Source organism: Oncorhynchus nerka, linkage group LG27 (assembly GCF_034236695.1).
Source record: "Oncorhynchus nerka isolate Pitt River linkage group LG27, Oner_Uvic_2.0, whole genome shotgun sequence".
NCBI lineage: Eukaryota > Metazoa > Chordata > Actinopteri > Salmoniformes > Salmonidae > Oncorhynchus > Oncorhynchus nerka.
In genome coordinates, this window is record NC_088422.1 from 59631177 (window position 1) to 59646316 (window position 15140).

The window sequence follows — 15140 nt, forward strand, 5'->3', positions numbered from 1 at the left end:
GGAAACAATATGTCAAATTAAGTCCTGTAACAAATTTACAACCTCCAGTTGGCACTGTACAGTCAATGCTCTAGAGCAGGGGTGTCAAAACATATGGCCTGGCCCACGAGGTGGTCCAATCTGGCCCGCAGGTGGTTTGTGAAAAATAAAAATAAGGAATCAAATCACGTTATTTGCCACATGCTTCGTAAACAACAGGTGTAGACTAAAAGTGAAATGCATACTTACGGGACCTTCCCAACAATGCAGGGATACAAATAGAGAAATAATAGACAAATAACACAAGGAATAAATACACAATGAGTACCTATAATTTTCCTACATACACGGTGCACCAGTACAGAGTCGATGTGCAGGGGTACGAGTTAATTGAGGTAGATACAGTTGAAGTCGGAAGTTCACGTACACTTAGGTTGGAGTCATTAAAATTCGTTTTTCAACCACTCCACAAATTTCTTGTTAACAAACTATAGTTTTGGCAAGTCGGTTAGGACATCTACTTTGTGCATGACACAAGTAATTTTTCCAACAATTGTTTACAGACGGTTTATTTCACTTATAATTCACTGTATCACAATTCCAGTGGGTCAGATGTTTACATACACTAAGTTGACTGTGGCCTTTAAACAGCTTGGAAAATTCCAGAAAATGATGTCATGGCTTTAGAAGCTTCTCACAGGCTAATTGACACCATGGGACCATGCAGCCGGTATGGAAGGAGACGTGTTCTGTGTCCTAGAGATGAACGTACTTTGGTGCGAAATGTGCAAATCAATCCCAGAACAACAGCAAAGGACCTTGTGAAGATGCTGGAGGAAACAGGTACAAAAGTATCTATATCCACAGTAAAATGAGTCCTATAATCCACATAACCTGAAAGGCCGCTCAGCAACGAAGAAGCCACTGCTCCAAAACCGCCATAAAAAAAGCCAAACTACGCTTTGCAACTGCATATGGGGACAAAGATCGTACTTTTTGGAGAAACGTCCTCTGGTCTGATGAAACAAAAATACTGTTTGGCCATAATGACCATGGTTATGTTTGGAGGATAAAGGGGGACGCTTGCAAGCTGAAGAACACCATCCCAACCGTGAAGCACGGGGGTGACAGCCTCATGTTGTGGGGCATTGATGGCATCATGAGGATGGAAAATTATGTGGATATATTGAAGCAACATCAAGACATCAGTCAGGAAGTTAAAGCTTAGTCGCAAATGGGTCTTCCAATTGGACAATGACCCCAAGCATACTTCCAAAGTTGTGGCAAAATGGCTTAAGGACAACAAAGTCAAGGTACTGGAGTGGCCATCATAAAGCCCTGACCTCAATCCTATAGAACATTTGTGGGCAGAACTGAAAAGTGTGTATGAGCAAGGAGGCCTTCAAACCTGACTCAGTTACACCAGCTCTGTCAGGAGGAATGGGCCAAAATTCACCCAACTTATTGTGGGAAGCTTGTGGAAGGGTACCCAAAATATTTGACCCAATTTAAACAATTTAAAGGCAATGCTACCAAATACTAATTGAGTGTATGTAAACTTCTGACCCACTGGGAATGTGATGAAAGAAATACAAGCTGAAATAAATCACTCTCTATTATTATTCTGACTTTGCACATTCTTAGAATAAAGTGGTGAACTGACCTAAGACAGGGAATTGTGAAAAAAATATTTCAAATGTATTTGGCTAAGGTGTATGTAAACTTCCAACTTCAACTGTATGTACATATAAGTAAGGATAAAGTGACTAGTTAACAGGGTATATAATAAACAGTAGCAGCAGAACATGTGATTCCAAAGAGTTAGGGCAAGAAGGGCCATTGCAGATAGTTAAATATTTAACCAAATAGCTACCCGGACAAACTACTTAGCAGTCTTATGGCTTGGGGGTAGAAGCTGTTCAGGGTCCTGTTGGTTCCAGACTTGCATCGGTACTATCATCAAGGACATCAACCACCCGAGCCACAGCCTGTTCACCCCGCTATCATCCAAAAAGCGAGGTCAGTACATGTGCATCAAAGCTGGGACCGAGAGACTAAAAAACAGCTTCTATCTCAAGGCCATCAATTTGTTAAATAGTCATCACTAGCCGGCTACCACCTGGTTACTCAACCCTGCAGCCCTATATACATAGACATGGAATCACTGGTCACTTCAATAATGGAAGACTAGTCACTTTAATCATGTTAACATACTGCTTTCTCATATGTAGAGTGGGGTAAGAAAGTATTTAGTCAGCCACCAATTGGACAAGTTCTCCCACTTAAAAAGATGAGAGTATTTGGTCAATAACAAACCTTGTGAAGACTTACAGAAAACGTTTGACCTCTGTCATTGCCAACAAAGAGTATTGAGAAACTTTTGTTATTGACCAAATACTTATTTTCCACCATAATTTGCAAATAAATTCATAAACAATCCTACAATGTGATTTTCTGGATTTCTTTTCTCTCATTTTGTCTGTCATAGTTGAAGTGTACCTATGATGAAAATTACAGGCCTCATCTTTTTAAGTGGGAGACCTTGCACAATAGGTGGCTGACTAAATACTTTTTTGCCCCACTGTATATACTGAGATGGGCTGTAATGTTCCCAACATAAGCGATGATGATTGATACCGCAGAGAAGCAAGATTTAGACATTGCATATAATTTAACAGTTCCATTTCACGTTGCTATAAACATGTATTATAATTTACCGGTTTCTTGCAGTTATTTTTCCCAGGAAAAGGGAGTGGTTTTGAGCAGTAAATCTCAGTAACCGGGTTTCTGCCATTCAACCCTAATCGATACCGCTTGCCGTGCTGTAGCAGAGAGAACAGTCTATGACTTGGGTGGCTGGAGTGACAATTTCTAGAGCCTTCCTCTGACACCGCCTGGTATAAAGGTCCTGGATGGCAGGGAGCTCGGCCACAGTGATAGTACTGGGCAGTACGCACTATCCCTGTAGAGCTTTGCGGTCAGATGCCAAGCAGTTGCCATACCAAGCCGTTCTGCAGGCAGTCAAGATGCTCAATGGTGTAGCTGTAGAACTTTTTGAGGACCTGAGAGCCCATGCCGAATGTTTTCAGCCTCCTGAGGGTGAAGAGGCGTTGCCGTGACTTCTTCACGACTGTGTTGGTGTGTGTGGACCATGACAATTCCTTAGTGATGTGGACACCCAAGGAACTTGAAGCTCTCCACTACAGCCCTGTCAATGTGGATGGGGGCGTGTTCGGCCCTCCGTTTCCTGTAGTCCATAATCAGCTCTTTTGTCTTGCCGACATTGAGGGAGAGGTTGTTTACCTGGCACCACACTGCGAACTCAATATACTTTTAAATCAGTAAAACCAAATTAAAACTGTAGAAATGACAATGGGATCTACATTCAATTTTGACGGCGATTAAATATAACACATTTTCAGTGCGTTCCTCCGGACCTCTATGTAGACCGAATGCGGCCCCCCCGGGGCAATTAGTTTGACACCCCTGATCTAGAGACTGTCTAAACCAGTCTGTCAAACAGCAGTGTATTTTAATGTGTCCCAGCTGTAACCCTCATCTTTCTAGAACAAACCTGTGATTGTAGCTAATTGCAGCCCAAACCTTAATTTGTTGCAAACACAAACAACAAGCTAAGCGTTGTCCTGAATAACTACCTCGGGAAATTTGAACCAAAAAAAGTGTGTCAATTTCTAAACTGGAACATTAACAAGGGCTTCAAGCCAAGCCACGGGTCTTTCCAAAGCTCTGCTGGGGATGGTGCAAGAGGAGGTGGTCACTTACTGCCAGATACTGTGGGCCCAGAGAGTTGAGCCCGGTCAGATTCCCCCACATTGAGGCAGCGTTGAGCTGCTGCATCTGCTGCTGAAGCTGCTGGGCGATGCGCTTCTGCTCTTTGTCCTTCTGCGTGTCGGCAAACTTCACGACGATGGGAGACGAACAGCCCTAAAAATTCGGTAGACAGTAAATGGTGTCATTTGAAAACAATCTTCAATATTCCTCCAGCACAACAGCAATTTCAAAGTAGCATTACTTGAGCAATGGGCCCTTTAGCGAGCCAATCATATAAGGGAAAGAGGAAAACAACAGGTTATTATGTTATACTAAACAAAAATATAAAAACGCAACATGCAACAATTTCAAAGATTTAACGGAGTTATAGTTCATATAAGGAAATGAGCAATTGAAATAAATTCATTAGGCCCTAATCTATGGATTTCAAATCACTGGGAATACAGACATTCATCTGTTGGTCACAGATACCTTTAAAAAAGGTAGGGGCTTAGATCAGAAAACAAGTCAGTATCTGGTGTGACCACCATTTACCTCATGCAGCGCAACATCTCCTTCGTATAGAGTTGATCAGGCTGTTGATTGTGGCCTGTGGAATGTTGTCCCACTCCTCTTCAATGGCTGTGCGAAGTTGCTGGATATTGGCAGGAAGATGCCGTTGCACATGTCGATCCAGAGCATCCCAAACACACTCAATGGGTTACTTCTGGTGAGTATTCAGGCCATTGAATAACTGGGCCTTTTTCATCTTCCAGGAATTGTGTACAGATCCTTGTGACATGGGACCGTGCATCATTATGCTGAAATATTAGGTGATGGCGGCGGATAAACGGCACGACAATGGGCCTCAGGATCTCATCACGGTAACTCTGTGCATTCAAATTGACATTAATAAAATGTCATTTTGTTCATTGTCCGTAGCTAAAATGCCTGCCCATACCATTTCCCCACCACGGGGCACGCTGTTGACAACGTTGACGCGATACACGTGGTCTGCGGTTGTGAGACCAGTTGGACGTACTGCCAAATTCTCTAAAACAATGTTGGAGGTAGCTTATGGTAGAGAAATGAACATTCAATTATCTGGCAACAGGTCTGGTGGACATTCCTGTAGTCAGCATGCCAATTGCATGCTCCCTTGAGAATCTGTGGCATTGTGCTGTGAGACAAAACTGCACATTTTAGAGTGGCCTTTTATTGTCCCCAGTACAAGGTACATCTGTGTAACTATCTTGCTGTTTAATCAGCTTCTTGATAAGCCACAACTGTCAAGTGGATGGATTATCTTGGCAAAGGAGAAACGCCAACTAACAGGGATGTAAACAAATTTGGGCACACATTTTGAGAAATAAGCTTTATATGCATATGGAACATTTCTGGAATCTTTTATTTCAGCTCATGAAACATGGGATCTACACTTTACTTGTTCCGTTTATATTTTTGTTCAGTGTAGAGTCTCTGTTTCTGAGGGATGGGAGGTGTTCAGGTTCAATGCTTACCTCCATAGTTTGTGATTGGTGCATGGATTTGATTGTTGACTGTGCCATCTGTCTTGCTGTAAAAGTGATAAACGCACAACCTGCAGAAGGGGAACAACTCATAAATGGTTGACATACACGGTCCTGACTCCTGACAGCATTTAGAAACAGATAACAGAAAGCATACAGCCCAGATTGCAGCATGCTATGGAGTCTGGTAAGTTTTTTAAAGTCTTGTTTTTGTTGAACAGCCCCCCAAAAAACACACTTGGAACAGTGTTAAACAGATATTTGGATCATCAATTACTAGAACTTAGTCAATATGCTACATCTAGAATTAGCAAGTGATGACCTTGAGAGAGGCACATTTTCTGTGAGAGGATTTGTATGGAAGATGTGTGGGATTTGTCAACGAGAGGACAAATGAGTGCAATTACTTATCACTCATCTGTTTGCAACTATTTTAGAGTGAGTGTGTATGTACCGCATGTAGAGAGATTAATGTTAAAACAACGACCAGTCCTTACAGTATAACTGATAGAGTAAATGTGTTTGGGTGCGTCTTGAAGGTGTGTGTGTGTGTGTGTGTGTGTGTGTGTGTGTGTGTGTGTGTGTGTGTGTGTGTGTGTGTGACGATGAGGATGAAAGGTGAACTGAATCTGCCTCACCACGGCTCAGTCCATCCGGCCCACGTAGTATTCTACATTCCTCGATCTGTCCGTACGGCGAGAACATAAGTCTGATGTCATTCTCATTACACTTTTTCGATATCATCCCTATGAACAACTTCCTGTCTTCCACCGCTGAAAGAGACAATGAGGAAGAAAAGGTTGTTTCATCAAACAATGACCAACTGCATTAGAGACAACATACAACAACAAAGGCAGCTTCTAAGAGGTAGGGCTTCAACGTAAAAACAAATGACCACACCATCCAACAGTCTCCACTGCCTGCAGAGATGTAGCTATACTCACCATTATTCTTCTCACTGTCAGCTGGCTTCATCTGAACTGGGTGATGCATCTGTTGAGGAAAGACATTGAATTTAAAGGAAGCAAGAAGTGCTGACAGAGACTGCCTTGATAGGTATGAATGGATATGTGTGGAAGGCATCCCTATAAAATCTGCGATGCGGAGAACGCAGACGGAATCGCAGAATCCAGACATTAAAACGGAATTCAACAATATTCAAAAATGTATTGGACTTAGTAGGGAATCAACTAAACGTATTGCAAATTATTTAAATTTGCCCAAGTTTATCATAAAACATGAACAGTGTGCATCAGTGATGGGTAATTTCCTTCAACACTGTATGTGTGGTGCGCGCATCTACCACTTTGTTAGGCATTAACAATGATGCAAATAAGTATTCCGGTAGATGGAAAGGCTTTCCCAAAAACCTTCTCAATGAAATGTCAACTACAAAGTACCCTATGCTTACCTGGCAGAATGAGATTATTTGCATCAATCCAGTATTTATTTTGCAAACTCTATCATCACATCTGCTCTACAACAACAGCCTCTTGCTAGGTGCCATTGAAAATGAAGGGTAAATACACACCAAAATCTAAATAAAATGTAGAAAATCTAGACCTCAAAAGCAGTCTCCTGATGTTGTTTAACCATTGTTGTCAACTTATAAAATAACTAAATGGGATGCTCTATTTAAACTGTGATTTTGAGAGGGAAAACCTGAAAAAAAAGGGGGAAATGGAAACCTGTAAAAACTAAATGGAGAAAAAAAAAGATTTTATAGAGCCCTACATTGAGATAAAAGCTGAACAGCAGCACTGACTGTTGTACTAGAACCTGACAAGCTACCCAATACTTTGCCTATTCGATTTACCGATGAAGTTAAAACTTCCACCAATTCTACTCACCCCAGGGAGAATTTTCATGTTGTGAAGGGCATTTTGTGCTTCCAACGCTGATTTGCGAGCGTAATATGTTATGAAACAACAACCTGTTTGGAATGGGATATAGACAGTTGTTAGACAACAAAGTAAATGACACTCAATTTTAAAATGACATTGATAGAGTATTGGTGGGCGACCGAAAGTAACCACCACAGTTCCCCCCCCTGGAAGCCTCTTCCCCGGAGCTAAAAAACATTCTGTACATGCGCTACTTCACACACACATCCCCCTCCCTTCACGTTTCTCTCCCTCCTCTGAACCCTTCCTATCAACCAATTTGATCGACATGATGTAGGCTAGCCTACATCGGAGTCTCATTTCTGAACAGCTGATATAAAAACCTGGAATTTGAACAAACATCCCCAAAATATATATACACAATACCAGTCAGAAGTTTGGACATCCACTCATTCCAGGGTTTTTCTTTATTTTGACTATTTTCTACATTGTAGAATAATAGTGAAGACATCAAAACTATGGAATAACACATACAGAACCCCATAGTAACCAAAGAAGTGTTAAACATAACAATATTTTATATTTGAGGTTCTTCAAACTTTCCACACTTTGCCTTGGTGACAGCTTTGCACACTCGGCAAAGGCCGGCCCGGGGGTCGTATGCGGCCCACTACTTGATTTAATATGGCCCGCGGAATTATGCTCAGATCACAAACGTATTTGTTATTCAAATTAAAAGCCCAATGAATACCTCGCCTTTCTGTAATGATTTAACTCACATTGCTTGTGGGACATTTAATTTGAAGGCACGTATAAATAACTGCATGAGGACAGACAGTGACTGACAGGCTGACACACACATCACAGTTACAAATAGTAGCTAGCTAAAAATTGCGCAAGAAATAGTTTTTCAAAGATTTAAAAGAAAAGGAAAGCACACCCCAGGGGCGGCAGGGTAGCCTAGTGGCTGAACAGGCAGTTAACTCACTGTTCCTAGGCCGTCATTGAAAATAAGAATTTCTTCTTAACTGACTTGCCTAGTTAAATAAAGGTAAAATTTAAATTTAAAAAATGAATGTAGGGTGTTCCAGCGAGAGTGGGCATAAAAATATTTCTTCATTGAGGTATCAGGGAAAGCTGTGTGCAAACAGAGCATCGCTGTCTTGAAAGACTACAACTTGTCCTGACACTTCCAGACGAGGCACGCAGAGAAATATAGGAATGTCTTCTGAGCAGAGGGCAAAGCATCGAAAGAGTAGCTTTCTCAGTAGCAAAAGCAGCAAGGACTTCTCACAAAACTGAATTCAGCAAATGACGGAATTGCGAGAGCTAGCTATGCATCTTTAATTATTATTATTTGTTATTTTTATCTTACTTCAAGGTATTTTCTTAACTGCATTGTTGGTTAAGGGCTTGTAAGTAATTATTTCACTTTAGGGTCTACTCCAGTTGTATTCGGTGCATGTGACAAATACAATTTGAACTGTCCCACAAAATTGTCAAACACGGCAAGCCATTCGCTGAGGGCGAATTCATTAAAGAATGTTTAATTGACTCTGCAGCAAAACTTTGCCCCGACAAGAAAGAGCTGTTTGAAAATGTTTCCCTGTCAAGACGAACAGTGACAGTGTGTTGAGGACATCGCAGAGAATATGGAACAACAGTTGAAAGACAAGGTAAAGGATTTCACCTATTTCTCATTGGCCCTGGATAAGAGCACTGATGCACGTGACACGGCGCAGTTGTTGATATTCTTACGAGGCATAACCCCAGACCTTGAAATTACAGAGGAGCTTGCTTCAGTGCAGTCAATGAAGAGCACAGCCACAGGGAAAGATTTATTGGAGGTTAATAAGTATGTGAGTTTAAAAAAGTTAGTTTTACCACTGACGGGTGCCCAAACTTGACAGGAAAAAATGTTGGCCTTTAGAAAAGGATACAAGATCAAGTAGCTGAGCTGAACCCAGATCAGAAAATTGTTTTCCTGCATTGCATTATTCATCAGGTGCTCTGTAAATGTGTTCTGAAAATTAGCCATTTTTTAGATAGCCACTAAAGTGGTAAACTTCATAAGAGCAAAATCTTTAAACCACAGGCAGTTTGTCTCACTGTTGGAAGAGAGAGTTGGGTCATGCAGATACCACAAACGTGAGATGGATGAGTTTGGGGATGGTGCTTAAAAGAGTGTGGGACCAAAAGTCGGAGCTGGCTGAGTTTTTGCAAATGAAAGGAAAATGTGGATTTCCCTCAACTGCAAGATAAAGAATGGTTGGCTGATTTTGCCTTCACCGTGGACATCATGGCCCTCATGAATGAACTGAATTCCAAACTACAAGGGAAGGGCCTTTTTGCACATCAAGATGTACAGCCTTGTCAAAGCCTTCAAGGGAAAATGACTCCTCCTGACCCGCCAAGTAGAAGCCAACAATCTCACCCACCTTCCGACACTACTAGTCTGTTCCCTATCAGATGACCAGTGGGTAAACATCGCCGCTGCGTGCTTGAACGGTGAGTTCTCATTGTTTTGAGGATTTCAAAGTGCTGGAAAATGACACGGTTGGTTTCCTCTCGTTTCACCTTCAAAGTGGATAACACCCACTGACCTGCAACTTGAGCTTATCGATCTTCAGTCTGATGCAGTGATTGGACTACTATTCAAAACAATGTCACTGACGAGATTCTATGCATCTCTCGATGAACAAAACTTCCCAAAGATTAGGAGTCAAGCTCAGAAGATGTTTGTACTGTTTGGGTCAACCTATGTATGTGAACAGACATTTTCAGTGAGGAAATATAAGATAGCTCATCTCTTACTGACTCTCACCTCTCAGAAATCCTACGCATAGCGACGTCAGAAACTATATCTGACTTCACTGCTCTAGTCAATGCCCATCAGAGACTTCACTCCTCACACTGAGTAGTTTAAATGTAATGTTGAGCTCTCTCTTTTTCTTGTGCATACCCGTTAACAAGAGTTCTATCTGTGGTGCTGAATGCACAGTGTACTTTTCCCTTTGTGTAGTTCATTGCATGTTTAATAATGAAAATACCTACCAAAAGGAGAACATGGATGTGGTTTATTTCTGTGCATGTTAAAAAAAGATAAATAAGTAGCATATCTGATCGTGATTTACAGTAGATATATCTGTCAACAGCCATACACATGATGCATAATCCTGTAATATGATTCTGGCCCACGACGGCAAAAATATAGTCTAATGTGGCCCTCCATGGAAAACAATTTACCAGGCCTGTTCTAGGCATTCTCTCAACCAGCATCATAAGGTAGTCACCTGGAATGCATTTCAAATAACAGGTCTGCCTTGTTAAAAGTACATTTGTGGAATTTCTTTCCTTCTTAATGTGTTTTGAGACAATTGGTTGTGTTGTGACACGATGGGGGTGATATACAGAAGATAGTCCTATTTGGTAAAAGACCAAGTCCATATTATGGCAAGAACAGCTCAAATAAGCAAAGAGAAACGACAGTCCATCATAACTTTAAGACATGAAGGTTAGTCAATCTGTAAAATTTCAAGAACTTTGAACGTTTCTTCAAGTGCAGTCGCAAAAACCATCAAGCGCTATAATGAAACTGGCTCTCATGAGGACCGTCATAGGAAAGGAAGACCCAGAGTCACCTCTGCTGCAGAGGAAAAGTTCATTAGAGTTACCGGCCTCAGAAATTGCAGCCCAAATAAATACTTCAGAGTTCAGGTAAGTGATATCTCAACATCAACTGTTCAGAGGAGACTGCGTGAATCAGGCCTTCGTGGTCAAATTGCTGATAAGAAACCACTACTAAAGGACACCAATAATAAGAAGAGACTTGCTTGGGCCAAGAAACACGAGCAATGGACATTAGACCGGTGGAAATCTTTACTTTGGTCTGAAGAGTCAAAATTTTAGATTTTTGGTATCAACCGCCGTGTCTTTGTGAGATGCAGAGTAGGTGAACGGATGATCTCAGCATGTGTGGTTCCCACCGTGAAGCATGGAGGTGGTGGTGTGATGGTGCTTTGCTGGTGACACTGTCTGTGATTTATTCAGAATTCAAGGCACACTTAACCAGCATGGCTACTACAGCATTCTGCAGTGATACACCATCCCATCTGGTTTGCGCCTAGTGGGACTATCATTTGTTTTTCAACAGGACATTGATCCAACAGAACTCCAGGCTTTGTAAGAGCTATTTGACCAAGAAGGAGAGTGATGGAGTGCTGCATCAGATGACCTGGCCTTTACAATCACCCGACCTCAATCCAATTGAGAAGGTTTGGGATGAGTTGGACCGCAGAGTGAAGGAAAAGCAGCCAACAAGTGCTCAGCATATGTGGGAATTTCTTCAAGACTGTTGGAAAAGCATTCCAAGTTAAGGTGGTTGAGAGAATGCCAAGAGTGTGCAAAACTGTCATCAAGGAAAAAGGGTGGCTACTTTCAAGAATCTCGAATATAAAATACATTTTGATTTGTTTAACACTTGTTTGGTTACTACATGATTCCATATATGCTATTTCATAGTTTTGATGTCTTCACTATTATTCTACAATGTGGAAAAAAGTCCAAATAAAGAAAAATCCTTGAATAGGTAGGTGTGCCCAAAACTTTGACTGGTACTGTATATATATTTTGTAGGCTAATTTAGGATGTAGGGTAAAACTTTTTCGGTCTGTTGCAACTAAGGATATTGCAGTTGCACAAGTAGGGCGCAGTATAAACATTGCATTGGAGCAAAACCAATCTGCGTTTTAACCAATTAACATAAATCTGTTAAACTGAAGAAAAAAAAACATTTTGACTGACAATCGTCCTCCAGCTCAGACAATGTTGCAAAAAAAAAAATAACATTAAATCTCAATTTTGACTGCCTGTCTGAGTCCTGCTTGTTTGATATGCTGTCGTAGCCGAGGGAGTAGTAAAGTAGAGAATATCGCAAATAGGCAGAAGCTTAGATTGTTTAGCTATCGGAAAGAGGATTCCAGAGAATTCAGCAACACAGCCAATACATATAAAAAAGGCAGGGAATTCTGGATAGGGTGAGGAAGTGTAATGGACACCTCTTGTGAAGAACTCAAGACAGCACTGTCACCTTTGCTCTGTGGGGGGTTTTGACTCCTGTCACGCAACACATTGATTTCGTAGACGGCGCCGTAAGGCTCAAAAAGCTCCCGCAGCTGTTCCTCTGCCCAGGACCGTGGGATCTGGCCAACGAACATCTTGATAGCATCGATGTCGGGCTGGTCTGGGTGGTCCAGGGTCCCATTCATCTTCTTTGCCCTGAGAGAGAAAGAACGGTTGTTATAATATGGCTACATGACGTGAACTAGGGCAAAAGAAGCTACATTTAAAAGCAGTCTTCCCCAGTGGCACATTAAATATGTCCCTGCTGGAAATAACAATTGCATAATACACTAAGCAACTGGAAGCTTCACAAAATGGCGTCTTCTGAGCAAGGGCTGTTTTGCAGAAAGGTACAATCAAGTGTAGACTATTTCAGTAGCACTGCATAACTTGTAGTCAAGTAAAGTTGTTAAGTGTCAGTTGAAAGAGGTGACTTGACTGAGGAAACATTCTAAAATGCATACAAAAACATACGGCACCAAATGCATACTGCCAGCAGAGAAATGACCTATGCAACGAAGACCAATAGCTCTAAAGAGAATGATCTTGAATGTGACATTCGTTTTGAGAGATCTGATCTTTCATAACCAAACAATGATTTATTTCATGTAATATTGAAGGCTGCACAGAACAAAAGAACATCAAGTCCATCCTTGTCAAATCCATAATGTGAATGAATTAATAGATGATAATAAATATCATTTGAATTTGTGCAGGCACAAAACAACTAGGTTTTCAGTTGACAAACACCTACCTCCATATCATCAGAGAAATCCAATCAAGACTGTCTAACCTAATAAAGTAGTCAAATTCTGACTAGGCTAATTCTATTTTTATGCATTCAGACACAATATTCATTGTTTAAGCCAATTTTGCATTTCAAACACAAATGAAAGACGGATTTATTGAGATTGAACAAAAGTTTTCAAATAGGACAGGAATATTTCAAGTAGAGGTCGACCGATTATGATTTTTCAACGCCGATACCGATTATTGGAGGACCATAAAAAGCCAACACCGATTAAATCGGTCGATGTTTTGGGTGAATAATGACAATTACAACAATACTGAATGAACACTTATTTTAACTTAATATAATACATCAATAAAATCAAATTTAGCCTCAAATAAATAATGAAACATGTTCAATTTGGTTTAAATAATGCAAAAACAAAGTGTTGGAGAAGAAAGTAAAAGTGCCATGTAAAAAAGCTAACTTTACTATTTTCAGATCTCTCCAGAGATGTTGGATTGGGTTCAAGTCCGGGCTCGAGCTGGGCCACTCAAGGACATTCAGAGACTTGTCCCGAAGCCACTCATGCGTTGTCTTGGCTGCGTGCTTAGGGTCGTCGTTGTCCTGTTGGAAGGTGAACCATCACCCCAGTCTGAGGTCCTGAGCTCTCTGTAGCAGGTTTTCATCAAGGATATCGGTGTACTTTGCTCCATTTCCGTCAATCTTGACCAGTCTCCAAGACCCTGCTGCTGAAAAACATCCCCACAGCATGATGATGCCACCACCATGCTTGACCGTAGGGATGGTATTGGCCAGGTCATGAGCGGTGCTTGGTTTACTCCAGACGTGACACTTAGCATTCAGGCCAAAGAGTTCAATCTTGGTTTCATCAGACCAGAGAATCCTGTTTCTTATGGTCAGAGTACTTTAGGTGCCTTTTGGCAAACTCCAAGTGGGCTGTTATGTGCCTTTTACTGAGGAGTGGCTTCCGTCTGGCCACTCTACCATAAAGGCCTGGTTGGTGGAATGCTGCAGAGATGGTTGTCCTTCTGGAAGGTTCTCCCATCTCTACACAGGAACTCTGTCAGAGTGACCATCAGGTTCTTGTTCACCTCCCTAACCAAGGCCCATCTCCCCTGATTGCTCACTTTGGCTGGGCAGCCAGCTCTAGAAATCTAGGAGGTTCCAAACTACTTCCGTTTAACAATGATGGAGGCCACTGTGTTCTTGGGGACCTTCAAATTCTGCAGAAATGTTTTGGTACCCTTCCCCAGAACGCAGGAGTGGCTTCGGGACAAGTCTCTGAATGTCTTTGAGTGGCCCAGCTCGAGCCTGGACTTGAACCCAATCCAACATCTCTGGAGAGATCTCAAAATAGCTGTGCAATGACGCGCCCCATCCACCCAGAGTGGCGCAGCGGTTTAATGCACTGCATCTCAGTGCTAGAGGCGTCACTACAGACCCTGGTTCGATCCCAGGCTGTATCACAACTGGCTGTGATCGGTAGTCCCATAGGGCGGCGCTCAATTGGCCCAGCGTCGTCCGGGTTATGCCGTTATTATAAAATAAGAACTTGTTCTTAACTGACTTGCCTAGTAAAAAATAAAAATCTGTGCTTCAACACAATTGTGTCCTGGAGCTCTACGGACAATTCCTTCGACCTCAAGCTTGGTTTTTGCTCTGACAGTCACTGTCAACTGTGAGACCTTAAATAGACAGATGTGCGCCTTTCCAAATCATGCCCAATCAATTTAATTTACTACAGGGCAACTCCAATCAAGTTGTAGAAACAACTCAAGGATGATCAATGGAAAGGGGATGAACCTGAGCTCAATTTGGAGTCTCATAGCAAACGGTCTGAATACTCAGATGTGTATTACATTTTTTATAAATTAGCAAAAAAATGTCTAAAAACCTGTTTTTGCTTTGTCGTTATGGGGTATTGTGTGTAGAGTGATGAGGACTATTTGTTTAATCCATTATAGAATAATGCTGTAACGTAACAAAATTTTCAAAAAGTGAAGGGGTCTGAACACTTTCCGAATGCACTGTACATTGAGAAAGACCGAGAGAGTACGGAACACGTTCCGAGAAAAACGTAAAGCGATAGATCTAAGGACACCATCTTATGAGCACATGAAAGGTACTTCGGGATTTTGGCAA

The 15140-nt window shown here is 41.6% G+C and overlaps 1 protein-coding gene and 1 pseudogene across 35 annotated transcripts in view; one reads left to right on the plus strand and one right to left on the minus strand.

The window, feature by feature from the left end:
• The window catches only part of LOC115112064 (CUGBP Elav-like family member 1), a 55174-nt gene that overhangs the window by 9279 nt on the left and 30755 nt on the right, over window positions 1-15140 (minus strand). For 33 of the 35 annotated variants that reach the window (XM_029638786.2, XM_029638800.2, XM_029638785.2 and 30 more), the window contains 6 exons: window positions 12213-12400; window positions 7130-7212; window positions 6224-6272; window positions 5918-6052; window positions 5271-5350; window positions 3763-3924 (listed from right to left, as the gene is read on the minus strand). In XM_029638786.2, the coding sequence (XP_029494646.1) occupies window positions 3763-3924; window positions 5271-5350; window positions 5918-6052; window positions 6224-6272; window positions 7130-7212; window positions 12213-12400 (697 nt within the window). The remainder of the gene's footprint in view (window positions 1-3762; window positions 3925-5270; window positions 5351-5917; window positions 6053-6223; window positions 6273-7129; window positions 7213-12212; window positions 12401-15140) is intronic. The other 2 variants (XM_065011829.1, XM_029638789.2) reach the window with 1 other exon arrangement.
• LOC135565345 (general transcription factor II-I repeat domain-containing protein 2B-like) lies at window positions 8776-10040 on the plus strand (annotated as a pseudogene).